At 54.1% G+C, this 19189-nt stretch overlaps 1 protein-coding gene across 1 annotated transcript in view; it reads left to right on the top strand.

Annotated features, from left to right (window-relative positions):
* Nucleotides 1-18834, top strand: part of LOC136942774 (uncharacterized) — a 32615-nt gene extending 13781 nt beyond the window's left edge. The window contains exons 13-35 of the mRNA XM_067235746.1: nucleotides 173-306; nucleotides 622-733; nucleotides 1524-1673; nucleotides 1865-2014; nucleotides 2248-2504; nucleotides 3955-4093; nucleotides 4301-4492; nucleotides 4655-4807; nucleotides 5740-5957; nucleotides 7427-7610; nucleotides 7925-8086; nucleotides 8229-8573; nucleotides 9662-9781; nucleotides 12100-14247; nucleotides 14431-14559; nucleotides 14761-14838; nucleotides 15027-15113; nucleotides 15503-15594; nucleotides 16043-16128; nucleotides 16294-16363; nucleotides 16487-16656; nucleotides 16814-17005; nucleotides 17120-18834. Of these exons, the coding sequence (XP_067091847.1) occupies nucleotides 173-306; nucleotides 622-733; nucleotides 1524-1673; nucleotides 1865-2014; nucleotides 2248-2504; nucleotides 3955-4093; nucleotides 4301-4492; nucleotides 4655-4807; nucleotides 5740-5957; nucleotides 7427-7610; nucleotides 7925-8086; nucleotides 8229-8573; nucleotides 9662-9781; nucleotides 12100-14247; nucleotides 14431-14559; nucleotides 14761-14838; nucleotides 15027-15113; nucleotides 15503-15594; nucleotides 16043-16128; nucleotides 16294-16363; nucleotides 16487-16656; nucleotides 16814-17005; nucleotides 17120-17367 (5616 nt within the window). The 3' untranslated portion in view covers nucleotides 17368-18834. The remainder of the gene's footprint in view (nucleotides 1-172; nucleotides 307-621; nucleotides 734-1523; nucleotides 1674-1864; nucleotides 2015-2247; nucleotides 2505-3954; nucleotides 4094-4300; nucleotides 4493-4654; nucleotides 4808-5739; nucleotides 5958-7426; nucleotides 7611-7924; nucleotides 8087-8228; nucleotides 8574-9661; nucleotides 9782-12099; nucleotides 14248-14430; nucleotides 14560-14760; nucleotides 14839-15026; nucleotides 15114-15502; nucleotides 15595-16042; nucleotides 16129-16293; nucleotides 16364-16486; nucleotides 16657-16813; nucleotides 17006-17119) is intronic.
* Nucleotides 18835-19189: the final 355 nt, after the last annotated feature.

The following is a 19189-nucleotide window of genomic DNA, read 5'->3' as shown; positions in this document are numbered from 1 at the left end:
GTGAGACTGGTCTGCTGTGTGTGAGACTGGTCTGCTGGGTGTGAGACTGGTCTGCTGTGTGTGAGACTGGTCTGCTGTGTGTGAGACTGGTCTGCTGTGTGTGAGACTGGTCTGCTGTGTGTGAGACTGGTCTGCTGTGTGTGAGACTGGTCTGCTGTGTGTGTCTTCTCAGGCTGGAGGAGGTGGAGGTGTCTGCGAGGGCAGCAGGAGAGACCTGATCTGCCCAGATGAGGACCAGAGGACGTCCTCTCTCCCTGGAGACGCCCTGGCCGGTGTCATCACCAGACGTCCGTCAGACTGGGAGAGGTGACAGTACAGCCTGACTTGGCAGCTCTCTCTGCCTCTCTCTGCCTTTCTCTGTCTCTCTCTGTCTTTCTCTGTCTCTCTCTCTGCCTCTCTCTCTCTCTCTCTCTCTGTCTCTCTCTGTCTCTCTCTCTGCCTGTCTCTCTCTCTCTGTCTGTCTCTCTCTGCCTCTCTGTCTCTCTCTGCCTCTCTGCCTCTCTGTGTCTCTCTCTGTCTCTCTCTCTCTGCCTCTCTCTCTGCCTCTCTCTGCCTATCTCTGACTCTCTCCCTCATTATGTAAGTCCTAATGAGAGTCTCATGTCTGTGTTTACCCTGCAGCAGGAAACAGAGAGGCGAGCCACGGGGTTCAGGGCGGGCGCGAGGCCACACACAGCTCCCCCACACACAGCTCCCCCACCAGCTCCACAAGTTCACCCTGTCTGCAGACAAGGTACCTGATCCCCCCCTGCAGCACCTGGGTGAAACACACCTAGATTAACCTCACCTGGTCTGGTTTACAGGATTAGAACAGGACAACAGGTCACTGCTGGATGACGTAAGATACTGTAACATGAGATGTTGAAGTCTGATTGAACCTCAACGCTGCAACAGCTACTTTGATAAGAACACATTTTAGACATGTTCTACAAATTCCTCATCTGCAAGTACTCCTCAATTACCGCACGATTGTTATGCAACTACCCACAACTTACGCAAGAACTCTGTAATCAATTCCACAATAATTATCATACCACTAATATTATACAACTACCAGGCGGTCATGTCTGCAGCTGGTGTTGTAAGAGCTGGCTTAGACCGCTTTCCTGTCCCGTCCAGGAGCGCCCTGAGAGACGGGTCGACTGTGAGCAGGCAGAGTGTGGGACTGAGAGCAGGCAGAGTGTGGGACTGTGAGCAGGCAGAGTGTGGGACTGAGAGCAGGCAGAGTGTGGGACTGAGAGCAGGCAGAGTGTGGGACTGAGAGCAGGCAGAGTGTGGGACTGAGAGCAGGCAGAGTGTGGGACTGAGAGCAGGCAGAGTGTGGGACTGTGAGCAGGCAGAGTGTGGGACTGTGAGCAGGCAGAGTGTGGGACTAAGAGGTCTTACAGCCAGGAGGAGAACTGGATCCTGGATCGTACAGGTTACCTAACCTCTCCTTCACTGTTTGTCTGCTAAACCTCTCTCCTCTCTGTTTTCTTCTCCTCACCTCCCCCCCTCCCTCGTCTCACCCCTCCCCTCTCCAGACCCTGTCCTGGCTGAAGGACAACGTTGCCATGGCCATGCAGGTGTGCTCCCTGGTGGGTGAGGAGGGTGTGGAGGCGGCCAGGAGGCGTCAGGACCTGCTGGAGCAGGAGATCCTCTCCAACAGAGCTCGCATCGAGGTGGTCAAGAAGGTAAACACAGGGGTGTGTCCACACACAGATGAGCTCCACTGTGGGACACTGTTTTTCCAGTGTACAGCATCATGGATAGGGTGACTTGTTTTGTTCTGCCAAGAATCTAATGTTCCATGACCTGAGCTCCTCCACCCTGACTTGAGACTTGGTCAGAGTCTGTCCTCACGTCCCTCTTGCGCCCCCTGCAGGAGGGCCGGGGCCTGGTGCTGGCCGGACACCCTGGCAGCGCCAGGATCCAGAGCTTCCTGGAGCAGCTGGAAGGGCTGTGGGACGAGCTGAGCAGGAGACACCAGAGGAACGCTGCCGTCCTGCTGGCCTCAGAGGAGCTGGGCTTCAGAGTGAGGACGACCTCCACCTGCACCTCACCTCCACCCTCACCTCCAGCCTCACCTCCACCCTCACCTCCACCCTCACCTCCAGCCTCACCTCCACCCTCACCTCCACCCTTACTTCCACCCTTACCTCCACCCTCACCTCCACCCTCACCTCCACCCCTAAATCATTAAATGGATGATGTGCTTTTCCCTAGCCTGTACTGACCTCATCCCCCGTCTGCCCCCCTCCTCCCCAGGCTGTGAAGGTGCTGCAGACGCTGGGCAGCCTGGAGGCCTGGCTGGAGTCTGTGGAGCTGTCCATGAGGGAGTCCTCCCTGGCCGGGGACCCCGAGACCATGAGCGTGGCCGAGCGGGAGAGCCGTCTGCTGGAGAGGGAGGTGGCGGAGCGGGGCCTGGAGCTGGGAGCCCTCCGGAAGGAGGTGGACCGGCTGAGCGGCCAGAGACACCCCCACACAGAGCAGCTCCCAGCCCGCATGGAGCAGCTGGAGGACAAGTGAGTGAAGGAGGTCATAGGGGAGGGAAGGGAAGGAGGGAGAGAGGAAGGGAAGGAGGGAGAGAGGAAGGGAAGGACAGGGTGAGAGGCAGAGTCCTCTCTAACTCTCTTACTCTCTAACTTGTGTGGTCAGAGGAGATTCGTGTTAAGGATTAATTTTAACATGCAGGCTGTGTCCTGTGGTTTTGGAGTTGGTAATGGGATGGAAAGAAAGTATGAATTTTGTCAGTGTTTCCAAGTGGTCGCAAAGTTTACCTTGCCAATACTGTATGATATACAGGATAAAATAGGGAGAAGGTTATTCATAAAATCCAAGCCTCTAATTTAATGAAAACAAGCTCACCCAATAAACCACAAAAATGTTTATTCATAGAACTCACAAGAAGGTTTTAGACTCTGTATAACCTGGCTCAATCCTCCATGCCCTCATTCATACCAGGGCCGAGGTTATTCATTCATGATTCATGAAGCACGTAGAGCAGATCCTACCTGGAGGTGTCGGGGCAGTCTGAGAGGGGTGGAGGCAGGACGGGAGGGGGCAGTCTGAGAGGGGTGGAGGCAGGAGGGGAGGGGGCAGTCTGAGAGGGGTGGAGGCAGGACGGGAGGGGGCAGTCTGAGAGGGGGAGAGGCAGGAGGGGAGGGGGCAGTCTGAGAGGGGGAGAGGCAGGAGGGGAGGGGGCAGTCTGAGAGGGGTGGAGGCAGGACGGGAGGGGGCAGTCTGAGAGGGGGAGAGGCAGGAGGGGAGGGGCAGTGTGAGAGGGGGAGGGGCAGTGTGAGAGGGGGAGGGGCAGTCTGAGAGGGGGAGGGGCAGTCTGAGAGGGGGAGGGGCAGTGTGAGAGGGGGAGGGGCAGTCTGAGAGGGGGAGGGGCAGTGTGAGAGGGGGAGGGGCAGTCTGAGAGGGGGAGGGGCAGTGTGAGAGGGGGAGGGGCAGTGTGAGAGGTCTATCTGCAGGTATGTCTTCACCAGCTGTAGGATAGAAGCACCGATGATATCATTGTTTAACGCTGCGAGTGGCTCAACTGAAGGGTCATCAGTTCTGGAAAGTACCTTGTCACTTCTCTCCACTTACCAACCGTGAGTGTAACCCAGGGATGGACAGAGTACTTTATGTCCTGCCTTGTATATATCTGGGAGAAATATGATGTATGAACTCCTTAAGATATACAGCGCTTATGCAAGATGAAATGAATTCTTGCTGGTGTCTGTGGTCTCTGGCAGGCTGGTTCTCTGGCAGGCTGGTTCTCTGGCAGGCTGGTTCTCTGGCAGGCTGGTTCTCTGGAAGGCTGGTTCTCTGGCAGGCTGGTTCTCTGGAAGGCTGGTTCTCTGGCAGGCTGGTTCTCTGGAAGGCTGGTTCTCTGGCAGGCTGGTTCTCTAAAGAGTGTGGATGTACAGCCTGAAGAGCAGTTACCTTAAAGTTAATGTTTTCCCTGTGTGTGTGTGTGTGCTGCAGGTACCAGCGTGTCCAGACTGCGCTGACCCAGCAGAGCTCAGAGCTGCAGGACGCACGCATGCTGACAGAGTTCCTGGAGCGGGTGGAGCTGGAGGAGAAGCAGGCGGGCAGGGGGAGTCCTGCCAGCAGCTCAGAGCAGGTGAGGCCAGGTTGCTGTCACTCAACATCCTGTGGTTGGGAGAATGCGTTGACCTATATAGTATACATATAAATGCATACTATATACAGACAGACTGCAGGCATTTGTCACATTTTCACCTCTTTGTCTAGTTAAGTCAAATACATTTGCAGATGTAAAGTAATTTAGTGAGTCAAAAACAAGTGTGTGTGTGTGTGTGTCTCCCAGCCTCTCTCTGGAGAGCTCGTCTCCACGGCAGCCTTGCTGGGCCTGCAGCGGGCCGGGGGAGCGCCCCTGCTGCAGAGCATGGGAGACCCTGTGGAGGAGCTGCGTGAGGCTGTGGAGATGCTGAACCACACAGTGAGGGAGCGAGGCCGGACCCAGAGCCACAACCAGGCTGTCCTGGAGCTGCTCAGCAGGGTAGGAGAACACACCCTCATGATGCTGGTAGTCATGGTGATGATGCTGATGGTAGTCATGGTGATGCTGAGAGTAGTCATGGTGATGCTGAGGGTAGTCATGGTGATGCTGAGGGTAGTCATGGCGATGGTAGTCATGGTGATGGCGTCCTGTGGCGTGCAGCACGCAGGCGTGGCGCTGCGTGTGCAGGAGCGTGTGGCCAGCAGCAGGGAGCTGGGCGAGGCCGTGCTGCAGCGCGAGGCGGACATGGTGGTGAAGTGTGAACCAGATCACTGTGGCCTGGAGGGACTGCAGGAGGAACAGCACCAGCAGGAGGTGAGACACATCACACACACTGCCATCACACACACTGCCATCACACACACTGCCATCACACACACTGCCAACCTCTCTACTCCTCTCCTCGTCTACCTCTCCACTCCCTTTCTTCTACTCCCCTCCTTCCTTCCCTCCCTCCCTCCCTCCCTCCCTCCCTCCCTCCCTCCCTCCCTCCCTCCCTCCCTCCCTCCCTCCCTCCCTCCCTCCCTCCCTCCCTCCCTCCCTCCCTCCCTCCCTCCCTCTCTCTACATCTCTCCCTCTCTCTCTCTCTCCTTCCATCCCTCTCTCTACATCCCTCCCTCCTCTCACACATTGCTCCACAGCCTGTTTCCTGTTGTGCCAAAGTTTCTCACATCCACACAGACCCAGCCAGCCCCTGTCTTGTTTTCTGTTTAATTTATGATGTCAACTGCAATATGCAATCCCACACAGATCCTGCTGAAGTTTATTATCCACCAGGGGTATTTGTTTATGTTTATGTGTGTGTGTGGTTGAGTTGTCTGCTGTATGACTCACTTTTGGGCAGCGTTGTGTTTATCACACGCATGCACAGCTGTGTAGACCCGATACTATTGAAGAGCAGGAATGACCTCATCTCTCTTTGCTGTGCCGTCATCCAGAAGGCATCCTCCAATCTGTGTTCCTGACCATTTGTTGAGAAGCATTATGAAGTATTTCTCCCATAGAGACCTCAGTGCTATTAATTACTGCCTCGTGAAAAAAGCTGTAGGACTCCTGGCCATATGTAAAGCATATGGTTCTCTCTCTACACACACACACACACACACACACTATATAGACTGTAAGTTGTGGACATATGGCTGCAGATCCATTTGTACAGAAACCCCCAGGCTACATGATCCCTGACATGGGAGAACTTCTGACTACCTTGGTTCAAACGTTTGTGTTTTAATCCGCTCACCCTTCAGATCGACTACAAGGCCATCAAAGTTGAGGTGGAGGAGATGGAGAGGCAGGGCTCTCGCCTGGAGGAGCTGTGCCCAGAGCGGGTTCACCTGCTGGGGACGGAGGTCCAGGCCACCCTGCAGGCCTGGGCGGAGCTGGGCCGGAACGTGATGGAGAACAGAGGGCGACTGCGGCAGTTTGTTCATCTGCAGGACTTCTTCAGGAACTACCTGGGGATGATGTAAGTAGGCTGAATGTTCGGCTTCACCTCCTCCTCACACGTAACCCGGTAGAACTGGTTAAACTCCCTCCTCCAGACATACTGCCCAGTAGGGATGTTCATAAAAAAAAAAGAAATATTTGACCGATAACCGACGCTCTTTAACGACGATTAAACGTTTTTCAACAACATTCAAAATTTAGAATGGACGAGTGTCTGTGACCCATTTAAAAAAATACCAATACAACAACAAAATAAACAATTAACAAAACAAAAACACATTGAATCTGAGAGTGCTGGCTGGCTGACAAAAATTTTGAATGATTTAACACAACACCTTTTCCCCAAAAGGTTTCTCAAAAAAGGTTTTGAAATGTTGAACAAATATGTTCACAAAAAGTTTCTAAATTGTATTTATTTTTAAGTTAAAAAAATACTTAACAAAAAAAATTCTCGAAAGTTTTGAAATGTTGAACAAATATTTTCACAAAAAGTTTCAATTTTTTTTTTAAGTTGAACAAATATTTACTTTTGAAAAGTTGAAAAAAAACAATCCCAAAAAGTTTCTCCAAAAATGTTTTGAAAGGTTGAACAAATATTTTCCATAAAGGTTTCTCAAAAGTTTAGAAAGGTTGAACAAATATTTTCCCAAAAGGTTTCTCAAAAGTTTTGAAAGGTTGTGAACCAATATTTTCCTAAAAAGTTTCTCTAAATCTTTTTTGGATAAGTTCCAAAAATATTTTCCCAAAACGTTTTGAAAGGTTGAAAAAAAAAATCCCAAAGAGTTTCCCCTTTTCCCTCCAAATATTTTCAACAAATATTTTAGCATTTATTTGATTTAATTTTTTAAGCTTGAAAAAATATTCTCACTCCTGCAACCTCTCAGTCCTGCAGCCTCTCAGTCCTGCAGCCTCTCAGTACTGCAGCCTCTCACTACTGCAGCCTCTCAGTCCTGCCGCCTCTCAGTCCTGCAGCCCCTCAGTACTGCAGCCTCTCAGTCCTGCAGCCTCTCAGTCCTGCAGCCTCTCAGTTCTGCAGCCTCTCACTACTGCAGCCTCTCAGTCCTGCAGCCTCTCAGTCCTGCAGCCTCTCAGTCCTGCAGCCTCTGAGTCCTGCAGCCTCTCAGTTCTTCCAACCTCTCAGTTCTGCAGCCCCAGTACAGGGAAGATGAGGAGGAAAGTGAGTGACGAGCAATGTGTCCTGTTATCCATCCAGACCAGTGTCAGTACGCAGTACGCCGGGAGAGAACACCAGTCTCTTATCTGTTTATGAAAGGACAGGATGTTCTGGCCTGTCAACTGCAGGCCTCTGGTCAGATATGTAATTTAATATGTGCTGAAGAGTTTGGTATTTGTTAGTTTTCTGGCTCTTGTATGCATGGCAAGGCATGCTGTCACAGGGCCTGGTGTTTGTCATCCTCTGAGACGCACAACTTTTCTCCCAGTCTTCTCACATCTGCCTCCTTCCATGTCTCGCTGTCTCTCCTACAGATCCTGGACAGAAGACACGCGCTCCTGCATTTTCTCAGACAGCACGTTGCATCTTGGGAAGGACGGCCAGGAGCCTGTGGCTGCAGAGTTGGACCTGCAGATCCAGCACAAGTTTGAGGAGTTTGAGGAGCTGGCCGCGGCGGGAAGGGACCTGCTGGAGGCCGAACACCACCTGGCTGAGACGGTGAAACACCTTCTGCTTAGTGTTTGTGTTTGTGCTTAGTGTTGACCCTAACTGCTTGGTTAGGGTTATACATCAACATGTCTGCAAGCACCGGACTGCTACTACACCATAACTGCTTGTCTTTTTACCTGGCAGCCTTTATGTCCCTAGGGATAAATAATCTGGATCTCAATGTGTTAATGTTTTTCTCTAAAGCAACATACAGAGGGAGAGTGGAAGGATGGTCTGCTGTTGAACGCTCCACCCCTGAGATGCACACACCCAACCAAGATAGTTGTAGTTTCAGTCAACGTCTTCTTCTGTGGTTCTTCCAGATCCGGGAGCGCGTGGAGGAGCTGAGGAGCATGCTGGGATGGATCCTGGTCCACTGGAGGACTCAGAAGCAGCAGTGGGAAAGAAGGAGCAGGAAGGAGAAAGAGGAGGAGTCAGGAGACAACATCTACTCTGAGACCACAGTCTGTTCTCCACTGAGACCGGTGAGGGAGGACGACTACAGGAACTCTGATTATCAGGAGGATGATGAAAATAATGATAATGATGAAGATAAAGATACATGCAGTAACACATCAACATAACCCAACATAACCCCTAAAACCCATCTCTTCTTCTTCCTCGCAGAACAAGGCACCTGAGGCAGACTGTTCACAGCTGGGTGTGGTGGGCGAGGACAGACAGAGGCCTTCAGACAGTCATCCCTCTCTACTGACCTCCAGGATGGATGAGCAGCAGGATGAGGAAGAGCTGGATGATGGTTATGAGGTCATGAACAGCATCGGCCCCCGGTGTTCTGTGGTCACAACCCTTGAGAACCGCAGCTCCCCCGCCCTGGTGCTGAGGGACCCTGGCTCGCCCGCGCTGGGGGCCACGGTGAACCTCATCCTCAGCTTCGCAAACCCTGACGGCCTCCAGCATCCGGAAGCGTCTCTCAGCAGGGGGGAGGAGAGCTCTGAACCTCTACACAGGGTGAGACACACACACAAAATCTCACACACACTCACGCACACAACTACAGCTGGTGTTTTAATCTTAAATCTGATATAATGAACCCAGATCTCCACAGCTTTTCCCTGACTCTGGCCTTCCACCGTTCATCACCTCCTTCACTGTTCTATTTGGTTATTTTACTCTCTCCTTCCCTGTCTTCCTCAATGCTTCCTCTCTCCTCCTCCCCTCTCTCCTCCTCCCCCCTCTCTCCTCCTCCCCCCTCTCTCCTCCTCCCCCCTCTCTCCTCCTCCTCCCCTCTCTCCTCCTCCCCCCTCTCTCCTCCTCCTCCCCTCTCTCCTCCTCCCCCCCTCTCTCCTCCTCCTCCCCTCTCTCCTCCTCCCCCCTCTCTCCTCCTCCCCCCTCTCTCCTCCTCCTCCCCCCCTCTCTCCTCCTCCCCCCTCTCTCCTCCTCCCCCCTCTCTCCTCCTCCTCCCCTCTCTCCTCCTCCCCCCTCTCTCCTCCTCCTCCCCTATCTCCTCCTCCCCCCTCTCTCCTCCTCCCCCCCTCTCTCCTCCTCCTCCCCTCTCTCCTCCTCCCCCCTCTCTCCTCCTCCTCCCCCCCTCTCTCCTCCTCCCCCCTCTCTCCTCCCCCCCTCTCTCCTCCTTCCCCCTCTCTCCTCCCCCCCCTCTCTCCTCCTCCCCCCTCTCTCCTCCTCCTCCCCTCTCTCCTCCCCCCTCTCTCCTCCTCCTCCTCTCTCTCCTCCTCCCCCCTCTCTCCTCCTCCCCCCCTCTCTCCTCCTCCCCTCTCTCCTCCTCCCCCCTCTCTCCTCCTCCCCCCTCTCTCCTCCTCTTCCCCTCTCTCCTCCTCCCCCCTCTCTCCTCCTCCCCCCTCTCTCCTCCTCCCCCCCTCTCTCCTCCTCCTCCCCTCTCTCCTCCTCCCCCCTCTCTCCTCCTCCTCCCCCCCTCTCTCCTCCTCCCCCCTCTCTCCTCCCCCCCTCTCTCCTCCTTCCCCCTCTCTCCTCCTCCCCCCTCTCTCCTCCCCCCCTCTCTCCTCCTTCCCCCTCTCTCCTCCCCCCCCTCTCTCCTCCTCCCCCCTCTTTCCTCCTCCCCCCCTCTCGCCTCCCCTCAGCCCTCTGCCCCTCTGCCCTCTGCCTGTAAAAGCTTTTGGAGGCGTTGCCAGGGGCTTTTGGAAAATACTTTTGGTAGTTTAAAGCGCAAGAAAAAGATTTATCGCCAGAGTGCGGATGAGGTAAATGATGTGGTGTGAAGTGACGCTGCATGCTGTGTTTCTGCGAGGGCATGCTGTGTGTGTGTGTGTGTGTGTGTGTGTGTTGGGTGGGCATGCTGTGTGTGTGTGTTGGGTGGGCATGCTGTGTGTGTGTGTGTGTGTGTTGGGTGGGCATGCTAAGCTAATCCCTGCTAACAGGTAGAGAGGACTAGTTTCAGGGTCAGTCTCCTCACAGATGCTCGGGTCAGAATCAGAATCGTGTTTACATTTACATTTAGTCATTTAGCAGATGCTCTTATCCAGAGCGACTTACAGTAAGTACAGGGACATTCCCCCGAGGCAAGTAGGGTGAAGTGCCTTGCCCAAGGACACAACTTCATTTTGCACGGCCTGGAATCGAACCAACAACCTTCTAATTAATAGCCCGATTCCCTAACCACTCAACCATCTGAGTGTTCTGATCTGTTTAGGAGGGCCGGCTGTGTGTGCGTTGGGTGTGTGAGGGCCGGCTGTGTGTGAGGGCCGGCTGTGCCCTGGACAGAAGGATCTCCCTGCTGTACAAACACTTATCATGCTTTCAGCTGCTCGTCTACATGCTAGCTGTTAGTCAGGATTCTGCAGCTGCGACATTCAGGTAGCGATTCCTTAGCTAGATCTTTTTATTTTACTTTCATGTCTGAAGTCTGAAGTCCTTCCAAACACTTCATCTTCTTGTTGGATGACAGCCAATAACACATACACAAACACACATACATTATACACACACATACATTATACATTATACACACATTACCAAGAGGTAGGCTGCGTTTGCTCTGAGTGGGAACATTGCAGGCAGTTTTTCTTGGGTTCAGAACAAATGAAGTGGTGAATAATGACTTCAATAATGACTTGAAATGGCCTGGAGAGGCCTGTGCTGCAGCCAGCTAGGAACAGGAAGTGAGGCACAGGAAGTGAGGAACAGGAAGTGGCCTGGCAGGCCTGTGCTGCAGCCAGCTAGGCACAGGAAGTGAGGCACAGGAAGTGAGGAACAGGAAGTGGCCTGGCAGGCCTGTGCTGCAGCCAGCTAGGAACAGGAAGTCAGGCACAGGAAGTGAGGAACAGGAAGTGGCCTGGCTGGCCTGTGCTGCAGCCAGCTAGGCACAGGAAGTCAGGCACAGGAAGTGAGGAACAGGAAGTGGCCTGGAAGGCCTGTGCTGCAGCCAGTTAGGCACAGGAAGTCAGGCACAGGAAGTGAGGAACAAGGTCAGAGAAGCACATGGTGTGGCCAGAGCAAACAGAAATACCTTTTTAAAGGAGCAGTTGTGATTGATTGTTTACTATACTATCTTGAAAATGTCTGCAAAGTAATTTCCCTGAAAACAAACATGGTGTGTTTCTTGGATCAGTTTCACAGGAATGAAAGCTCGCCTCAGAATGGGTTTTCAATAGAGCTTTCTGGTGTTCGTGCTTCAGAGCCAGTCTGTAAACTCAGATGATGGCACCAATCCCAGTCGGAAAGTACAAGGTTAGACGGATCAAATCCGCTGATGTCAAAGAGCTCCTGTTTTCTCCAGCGTAGTGAAACTTGGACACGGTTTGTTTCATCTGACAACTGATCCTGACACCTCAGCCGAGTGCTGCGCCAGGGGCTTTCTGAGCTGAGGCTGTGACGAGGACAGACTGAGGCTTGGAAAGGAAACACAGCCTCTCTCTCTGAGCGTTATGTCATTTCACCGCGGGCCTGACGTAAACCTGTTCTTGTTTGTCTCTCCTTGGACACGGAGCAATTGTGTGGCGAAAATAAATGACCTCACCCCTCGCTTCCCATGAATGTGCTGCTCTAAAGCATCTCCCAGCAGGACTGGGGCCAGAAGGCTAACACAGGCAGGGTTATTAGAGAGAGAATGAGTGGGGAACTTTCGAGAAAGGCCCCTAGACTGTATGATTTATAGTCTAGGGCTGCCACGGCAACATGAGATTAGTCACAGAGTTGAAAGGTCAAGCCATTACAGCTGCACATGACGGTGTGTTGGAGGCCACACGATTCTGATTACCTTTTTTCCCTGAGAAAGGAGAGGGATAACAATCCTGTTTAGTCTTGTGGGTTGTTTTTCCAGCCTGGTTGTGACCAGCTCTGTGGTGTTCCAGCTGTGAGGGTGTGCAGGAAGCAGGGGTGTGTCTGCGAGGGAGATCATCATCCTTTTGGACTGATGATCCATCTGTAGCACGTGTGAAACCAAAACCAAAGAGTCTTTGTTCTCCCAGTGCTGTGCTGGTCTTCAGCAGAGCATGGTGAACCATCAGGAGGGAACACTGGACTGTGACCCCTCATCTAACCTTGTTCTCTCCTCCTCCAGGTGAGTACCTACCTGCATGTGAAGGACAACCACCTGGCTGTGTCTCCACTGTATGAGAGCATCACTCTGCCTCACCTTCACGGCAAGACCCACCTAGCAGCCTCCTGCTCCTCCCCACCCCCCTCCTCCTCCTCCTGCCCCCTGCCTCCCACCAGCAGTGTGTCCTTCCCCTCCCTGCCCCTAGGGGGCAGCAGCAGTGCCTCCCTCTTCAGCAGCCTGAAGAGGAGAAGCAAGAAGAGGAAGAGGAAGAGAGATGACCGACGACACACCATCCAGAGGATCATGGGAGGGGAGGGTGCGGGGGAAGATCTGGCCCGCGGGGGGGAGAGCGTCTCCTACGACACGCAAACATGGCCGCTAAAGGAGGAGTGGAGGAGGAAGGCTGGGGCGAAGCCTCCAGGCTCTGGAGCAGAACTCCCAGACTACCTGAGGAACCGGCTGGCCTGTGACATCGACGCGGAGGGTTCCGGAGAGTTCAGCATCACCCCGTATGCAATGTCGGAGGGGACACCCGCCCCACCCCCACAGGTACGGAGCCACTGCAGGTTCCTGTCTCTGGGGTCTGTGTTGACCTTCGACCTCCCGAAAGACATGAGCCTCATCCCCAGCCTCCAGGATGTCATCACCATCGGGCCCCCAGAGGCCAGGAGGGGGGAGGGGACGGCCTCACACCCGGACAGGCCTGCTGCTCTGAGCTCCTTCAAGCAGGGCAGGGCTCCTCCCTCAGTGAAAGCAAGCCAGCCTGAGGAGAGCTCGGCAGACTGTCACAACACACAGACAGTCCTACTGTTACCTGACGTGGAAGAAGCCCTCCCACCCCCTCCTCTACGGGAGGAAGATCAGACTGTACAGCATGATGACCGAGCTGACGGCCGGCTCAGGTGCTCTGGGATGGTCAGTCTCCACGAGGAAGATCAGACTGTACAGCATGATGACCGAGCTGACGGCCGGCTCAGGTGCTCTGGGATGGTCAGTCTCCACGAGGAAGATCAGACTGTACAGCATGATGACCGAGCTGACGGCCGGCTCAGGTGCTCTGGGATGGTCAGTCTCCACGAGGAAGATCAGACTGTACAGCATGATGACCGAGCTGACGGCCGGCTCAGGTGCTCTGGGATGGTCAGTCTCCACGAGGAAGATCAGACTGTACAGCATGATGACCGAGCTGACGGCCGGCTCAGGTGCTCTGGGATGGTCAGTCTCCACGAGGATGCTGAACAGGGATGGGCCAGGAAGGCCGCTGAGCGTGACCCCAGGAAACCCTCTCCACACACCTCTCAAGCTGAGAGGTCCGTTCCAGCGCACCAGCCTCCCGCTCCCTGCCCTGGCTCCCTCTCCCAGGGGGTCTGTATCCTCTCCCTGTCCCAGGTCTCTGACCTCGCCAGCCCCCACAGCGCCCTGGCAGGGAGCCCCAGGGGCCAGTGCAGCCAGGCCTCCCTGGTGGTCAGCCTGACTTCCAGTAGCAGAGCCGCCGGCAGAGACGACTCTGTGGACTCTGGCGTGTCCAGCTCCGGAAGCGTCCCCCGCGCTGGCACTCCTGACGACCCCCCGCCCGGGGGTGTGGTGGGCAGGGTGGCAGCCCTGGAGGTGGGGGGTCTGGACTGCGGAAAACCTAGGATGAACCCAGCCTCAGTCCCGGCCTCGGCCTCAGTAGAGGCTGACCCCATCCACCCAGACCACCAGCAGTTTGAGGAGGAGGAGGAGGAGCTGGAGGAGATCTGGACCCGAACCCCCGGCCTCCGTCAGAGCATCTGCTCTGACATCATGTACCAGCCCCACCAGGAGGAGGATGAGGGGCAGGGCCCCCCCCTGGCTGCCCCCAGAGAGCCCCAGTCCCCCAGGACCCAGCCTGGCCTGTACAGGAAGCTGGTCACAGCCTCTGCACCCAACCTCCTGGTGGCTGAGTTCACCCTGCCCTCCTCCGGCCAGCGCAGCCCCAGAGCACAGCCCCCTGCCCTGGGGAAGAGAGACAGGAGGTCCTGGGCTGCCTTCCCTGACCACCAGCAGCCCTGCAAGCCCTCAGCACTGGTTAACGAAACTGCTGCAGACCCAGTGAAGCTACCAGATATACAGGACCAGAAAAGATATATTTACCAATATAAAGAGGAGGAAGAGGAGGAGGAAGAGGAGGACACAGGCTGTCTGAAGGTGAGGTCTACGCTTGACTCTGACCACTGATAGTTGATCTTATTGCCCAGCTGCATCTTAAACTCCATGTTTGTTGAAATAGTTTGTCCCTAGTTTTCTAAAAGTTATATTTTACCATAATCAAATGGTTTGATTTGGTTAAATCAACATAGTCGCTCCACGGCTGTTTCTGTGTGTGGTCAGGAGCAGGTGAGTCTGCTGTCTGGTCACATGACCGGGGTCAGGACCGCTCAGACGAGCCAACCCTCTCAGGACCACGACGCAGAGGAGCAGGAACAGAGGCTGACCACTGGAGGGCGCTGTAATGTCACGGTGAGGGCCACAACTAAACTGTTAATACCACACAGCAGCGTGGTGAGCTTAACAATCATTAGTGCATGGAAGCATTTGTGAAAACATACAAATTAAAAATTACTTTTTTTTTTAACTTTAAAATCACCACAAAACAAACAGATGAATGGTTGGGCTTGGTGCTGGTTGTGGTGTGACTGTGTCTGGCTTCTCTCCTCTCAGAAGGGCTTGGGGGCGGAGCTCCTGTCCATGGAAGGACCCCTGGAAAGGAAACAGCAGCTGCAACTGGGGGGCAGGAGGGTGAGAGGGGCTCCACACAGCACTGGGGGGCAGGAGGGTGAGAGGGGCTCCACACAGCACTGAGGGCAGGAGGGTGAGAGGGGCTCCACACAGCACTGAGGGCAGGAGGGTGAGAGGGGCTCCACACAGCACTGTGTACCAGTACTGATGTGTGTGTACCAGTACTGATGTGTGTTCCTGGTCCGCAGGCCTCGTCTCGGGCCTGGGGCTCGCTCCACGCTGTCCTCCACAGACAGACTCTGTGCTTCTACCAGGACAGGAAGGACCTACTGAGGGTGAGCAGGAGAAGGGGGAGTGGCAGGCCTGGGATGTACTGAGGGTGAGCAGGAGATGGGGGAGGGCAGGCCTGGGATGTACTGAGGGTGAGCAGGAGAAGGGGGAGTGGCAGGCCTGGGATGTACTGAGGGTGAGCAGGAGAAGGGGGAGTGGCAGGCCTGGGATGCTCCCTGAAGGGGTACAGCTCAGGGGTTAGAGGACTTGGCTGCAGATCAGAGGTCACAGGTTCAGATCCACACCTGTACTATACTTTGCTCTGGATCAAAGCATCTGCTGATGGAAGACATTACGTGACACCTAGGCTTCTGTGTGTTTACTGATACAAGTGAGACACAAATAATCAGTGATTTGATGTATCTGTTTAGTCACGAGTTGTGTTGTGCTGCAGAGTTGTGTGTGCGGGCTGCCCCTGAACCTGGCTGGAGCCCAATGTGCAGCTGCTCCGGAGTACAGCAAGAAGCCCAACTGTTTCAGTCTGAGGTGAGACCAGCTGCCTCTGAGGTGAGACCGGCTGCCTCTGAGGTGAGACCGGCTGCCTCTGAGGTGAGACCGACTGCCTCTGAGGTGAGACCGGCTGCCTCTGAGGTGAGACCGGCTGCCTCTGAGGTGAGACCGGCTGCCTCGTTAGCCAGCACTACAGAGCAGGAACACTTCTACAGACCAGCGTACCCGCTGTGACCAACTGCCATGATACTGTTAGCCTCCAGACAGACCGCAGAAAACACAATTGTATGGTATAGCTAAGTGGTTAGAGTACTTAACTGCAGATCTTGAGATTGCAGGTTTAAATCCCCACTGTACTGTGCATCACTTTGGGTAAAAGTGTTTTGTAGCATGTCGCTTCCCTGGGCTCTGTTAGCTGTCAGTCCTGGCTGGCTGTGATTGGTGACAGTGTTGCTTGGTGACAGTGTTGCTTGGTGACCTTTAGGTTGCGTGATGGGTCAGAGTACCTCTTCAGCGCCTCGTCACATTTCCTGATGAGGAAGTGGATGATGAAGATCCAGGCTAACACAGGTAAGCACAGAGTCCTGACAACGTGTGTTGTCTCTGTGTTATCAGTGTGTTATCACTGTGTTATCACTGTGTTATCACTGTGTTATCACTGTGTTATCAGTGTGTTATCAGTGTGTTATCAGTGTGTTGTTGCAGGAAGTCATCATGTCTTTGTGTGTCCTGTAGGTCGCTGTGACCCCGTGACCTCAGTGTCTTCACCAGGTGGTCCAGCCCCTCCAGCCCCTCCCACCTCCCAGTAAGTCTTCCTGCTTGGTGCCGCCATCACATTCTGCTGTTACAACATGGAGTTAACAGAAGATTTAGGGTAATATGAATGTAACTTAAATTCTCTTTCTATCTCTCTTTCCTTGCCCTCCAGCTGTCACTGTCCGGCCCGCCATGACCTCACTTCCTCTCTTCCACGGGCTGCTCCCATTGGCTCAGTCCGGACCAAGGAGATTGTAGTCCTGACCAGAGAGAGTGGAGCGGTGCTGGGTCCTCCCGGCTGGCAGGGGGCGCTGTCCCCACGCTCACACGCTGGCCGTGATGGTGAGATCAGGGAGTTCAGATTCAACCACTAGGTGGAGCCAGCGAACAGCAGCTCAGCTCCAGCAAGCTGTGAAGCTGTGCTCCGTAAACACAGATTTAGTCTAGATATTCCTCTGACTGTGAACATCCAGCTGACCTTCACCTTCCTGTCTGGCAGAAGACCATCCTGGCTCGCCCAGGAAGATGGTGACAGGAGCACTGTGTGGGAGTCCCAAGGAGAGCAGTCCATCCTCCTCTCTCTCTCCTCACTTCCCTCTCTCTCCTCTCTCTCCTCACTCCCCTCACTCTCCTCTCTCCGGCAGCCATGACGGGCCGAGCCACAAGCGACGTTCTCACTCCTTCACCTCAGGTCAGAACACTGCAGCCGTCCTGGAATGACCCTGAACACCACTACGTTATGAAGTCTGTCTTTTCGTGGATTCATGTGACCCACACGTTCTTTCAAACACATTCTCTGTCACAGCAACCTATCAGAAGATCAAACCTGTGATGCTGCCCCCTGGAGTCCGAGGAGGGTCCTGCGGCTCCTGCTACTCGGTCACCCTGCTGATCGGGGACAAGAAGACAGACGTCCAGGCCAGCAGCGCCGTCTCGCCCCGCAGGCTGGACAGGCAGGACTCCCCCCCGGACCCGGCTCCACGCGGCTACGCTAGCCTGCCACGCCCCCGCAACAAATCAGTCTTCAAGAAGTTCTTTGGGAAGAAAGATTGAAGTGCCGGAGCTCTGGTTGAGCTCTGAGGATTGGGGGCTGGACTGTGTGACTGGTTGAGCTCTGAGGATTGGGGGCTGGACTGTGTGACTGGTTGAGCTCTGAGGATGTGGGGCTGGACTGTGTGACTGGTTGAGCTCTGAGGATGTGGGGCTGGACTGTGTGACTGGTTGAGCTCTGAGGATGTGGGGCTGGACTGTGTGACTGGTTGAGCTCTGAGGATGTGGGGCTGGACTGTGTGACTGGTTGAGCTCTGAGGATGTGGGGCTGGACTGTGTGACTGGTTGAGCTCTGAGGATGTGGGGCTGGACTGTGTGACTGGTTGAGCTCTGAGGATGTGGGGCTGGACTGTGTGACTGGTTGAGCTCTGAGGATTGGGGGCTGGACTGTGGGTGACTGGTTGAGCTCTGAGGATTCAGGGCTGGACTGTGGGTGACTGGTTGAGCTCTGAGGATGTGGAGCTGGACTGTGTTTGACTGGTTGAGCTCTGAGGATGTGGGGCTGGACTGTGTGACTGGTTGAGCTCTGAGGATTCGGGGCTGGACTGGGTGACTGGTTGAGCTCTGAGGATTCGGGGCTGGACTGTGTGACTGGTTGAGCTCTGAGGATGTGGAGCTGGACTGTGTTTGACTGGTTGAGCTCTGAGGATGTGGGGCTGGACTGTGTGACTGGTTGAGCTCTGAGGATTCGGGGCTGGACTGTGTGACTGCTTGAGCTCTGAGGATTGGGGGCTGGACTGTGGGTGACTGGTTGAGCTCTGAGGATTCGGGGCTGGACTGTGGGTGACTGGTTGAGCTCTGAGGATGTGGAGCTGGACTGTGTTTGACTGGTTGAGCTCTGAGGATGTGGGGCTGGACTGTGTGACTGGTTGAGCTCTGAGGATTCGGGGCTGGACTGTGTGACTGGTTGAGCTCTGAGGATTCGGGGCTGGACTGTGTGTGAATGTGCAGTGCACATTTCAGAAGAGGGAAGAACTGACATTTATGACATGCTGTATTTATGTTTGAAAGATATATTGTGTGCAAATCATTTACAGTTTTTTTTGTTTGTTTTTGTTTTGTGTGGTGTTTATAGTGTGTAAAGTCATTCGTTTTACTTCTTGGAAATGAACTCATGGGAACATTGTTGTCCCGTATCCTACCAAAAAAAAACATCATTCTTCTGTATAACACAATGCTTTTCAGTACAGAGGGATCACTGTATCCTTATGACTTTGAGAACCACGCATTTACATAGATACACACTTTCATGAGATTATGCTCACTTCACTCAGTCTACAGTATATTCAGACATGTCTTACACCACTTGCAGGTTTGTGTCTGTTGCAGATCAAGGAGCAACATTTCACATCTAATATTTGTGGCAGTTTGAAACTGCCTGGCTTGTTTTGATACTATCACTGTACCTCCACGATCAGCGTTTGTGCTCTTTGCTAGAAGGTCAAATATGAATAAACTAGTGCAAGAAGTTTGTCCTCTGATCCCACAGCTTTGATATGTAAACGTGAGGGGAAGAGGGGGGCCTGGTGTCTGAAGAGGGGGGCCTGGTGTCTGAAGAGTCGGGGGGGAAACAAGAGGACACTTTCACAGACGCGTGTTCTGAGAGCAGGCCTGTGGTCGCCGTCCAAGATTTCAGACTGACTGATGAAGACAGACCAGGCCTGCTGCCTCTAGAAACTAATGAGCCCAAATCCAATCACCTGACCAGTGACCCGTCCAGATCACTGGGGTTGGACGTCCACGTCACTGCTGCTGGACGTCCACATCACTGCTGCTGGACGTCCACATCACTGCTGCTGGACGTCCACATCACTGCTGCTGGACG

The sequence above is a fragment of the Osmerus mordax genome, chromosome 5 (genome assembly GCF_038355195.1).
Source record: "Osmerus mordax isolate fOsmMor3 chromosome 5, fOsmMor3.pri, whole genome shotgun sequence".
NCBI classification, from domain to species: domain Eukaryota; kingdom Metazoa; phylum Chordata; class Actinopteri; order Osmeriformes; family Osmeridae; genus Osmerus; species Osmerus mordax.
The sequence above is the reverse complement of the archived record's forward strand: the minus strand, read 5'-3'. Positions and strand labels throughout refer to the sequence as shown.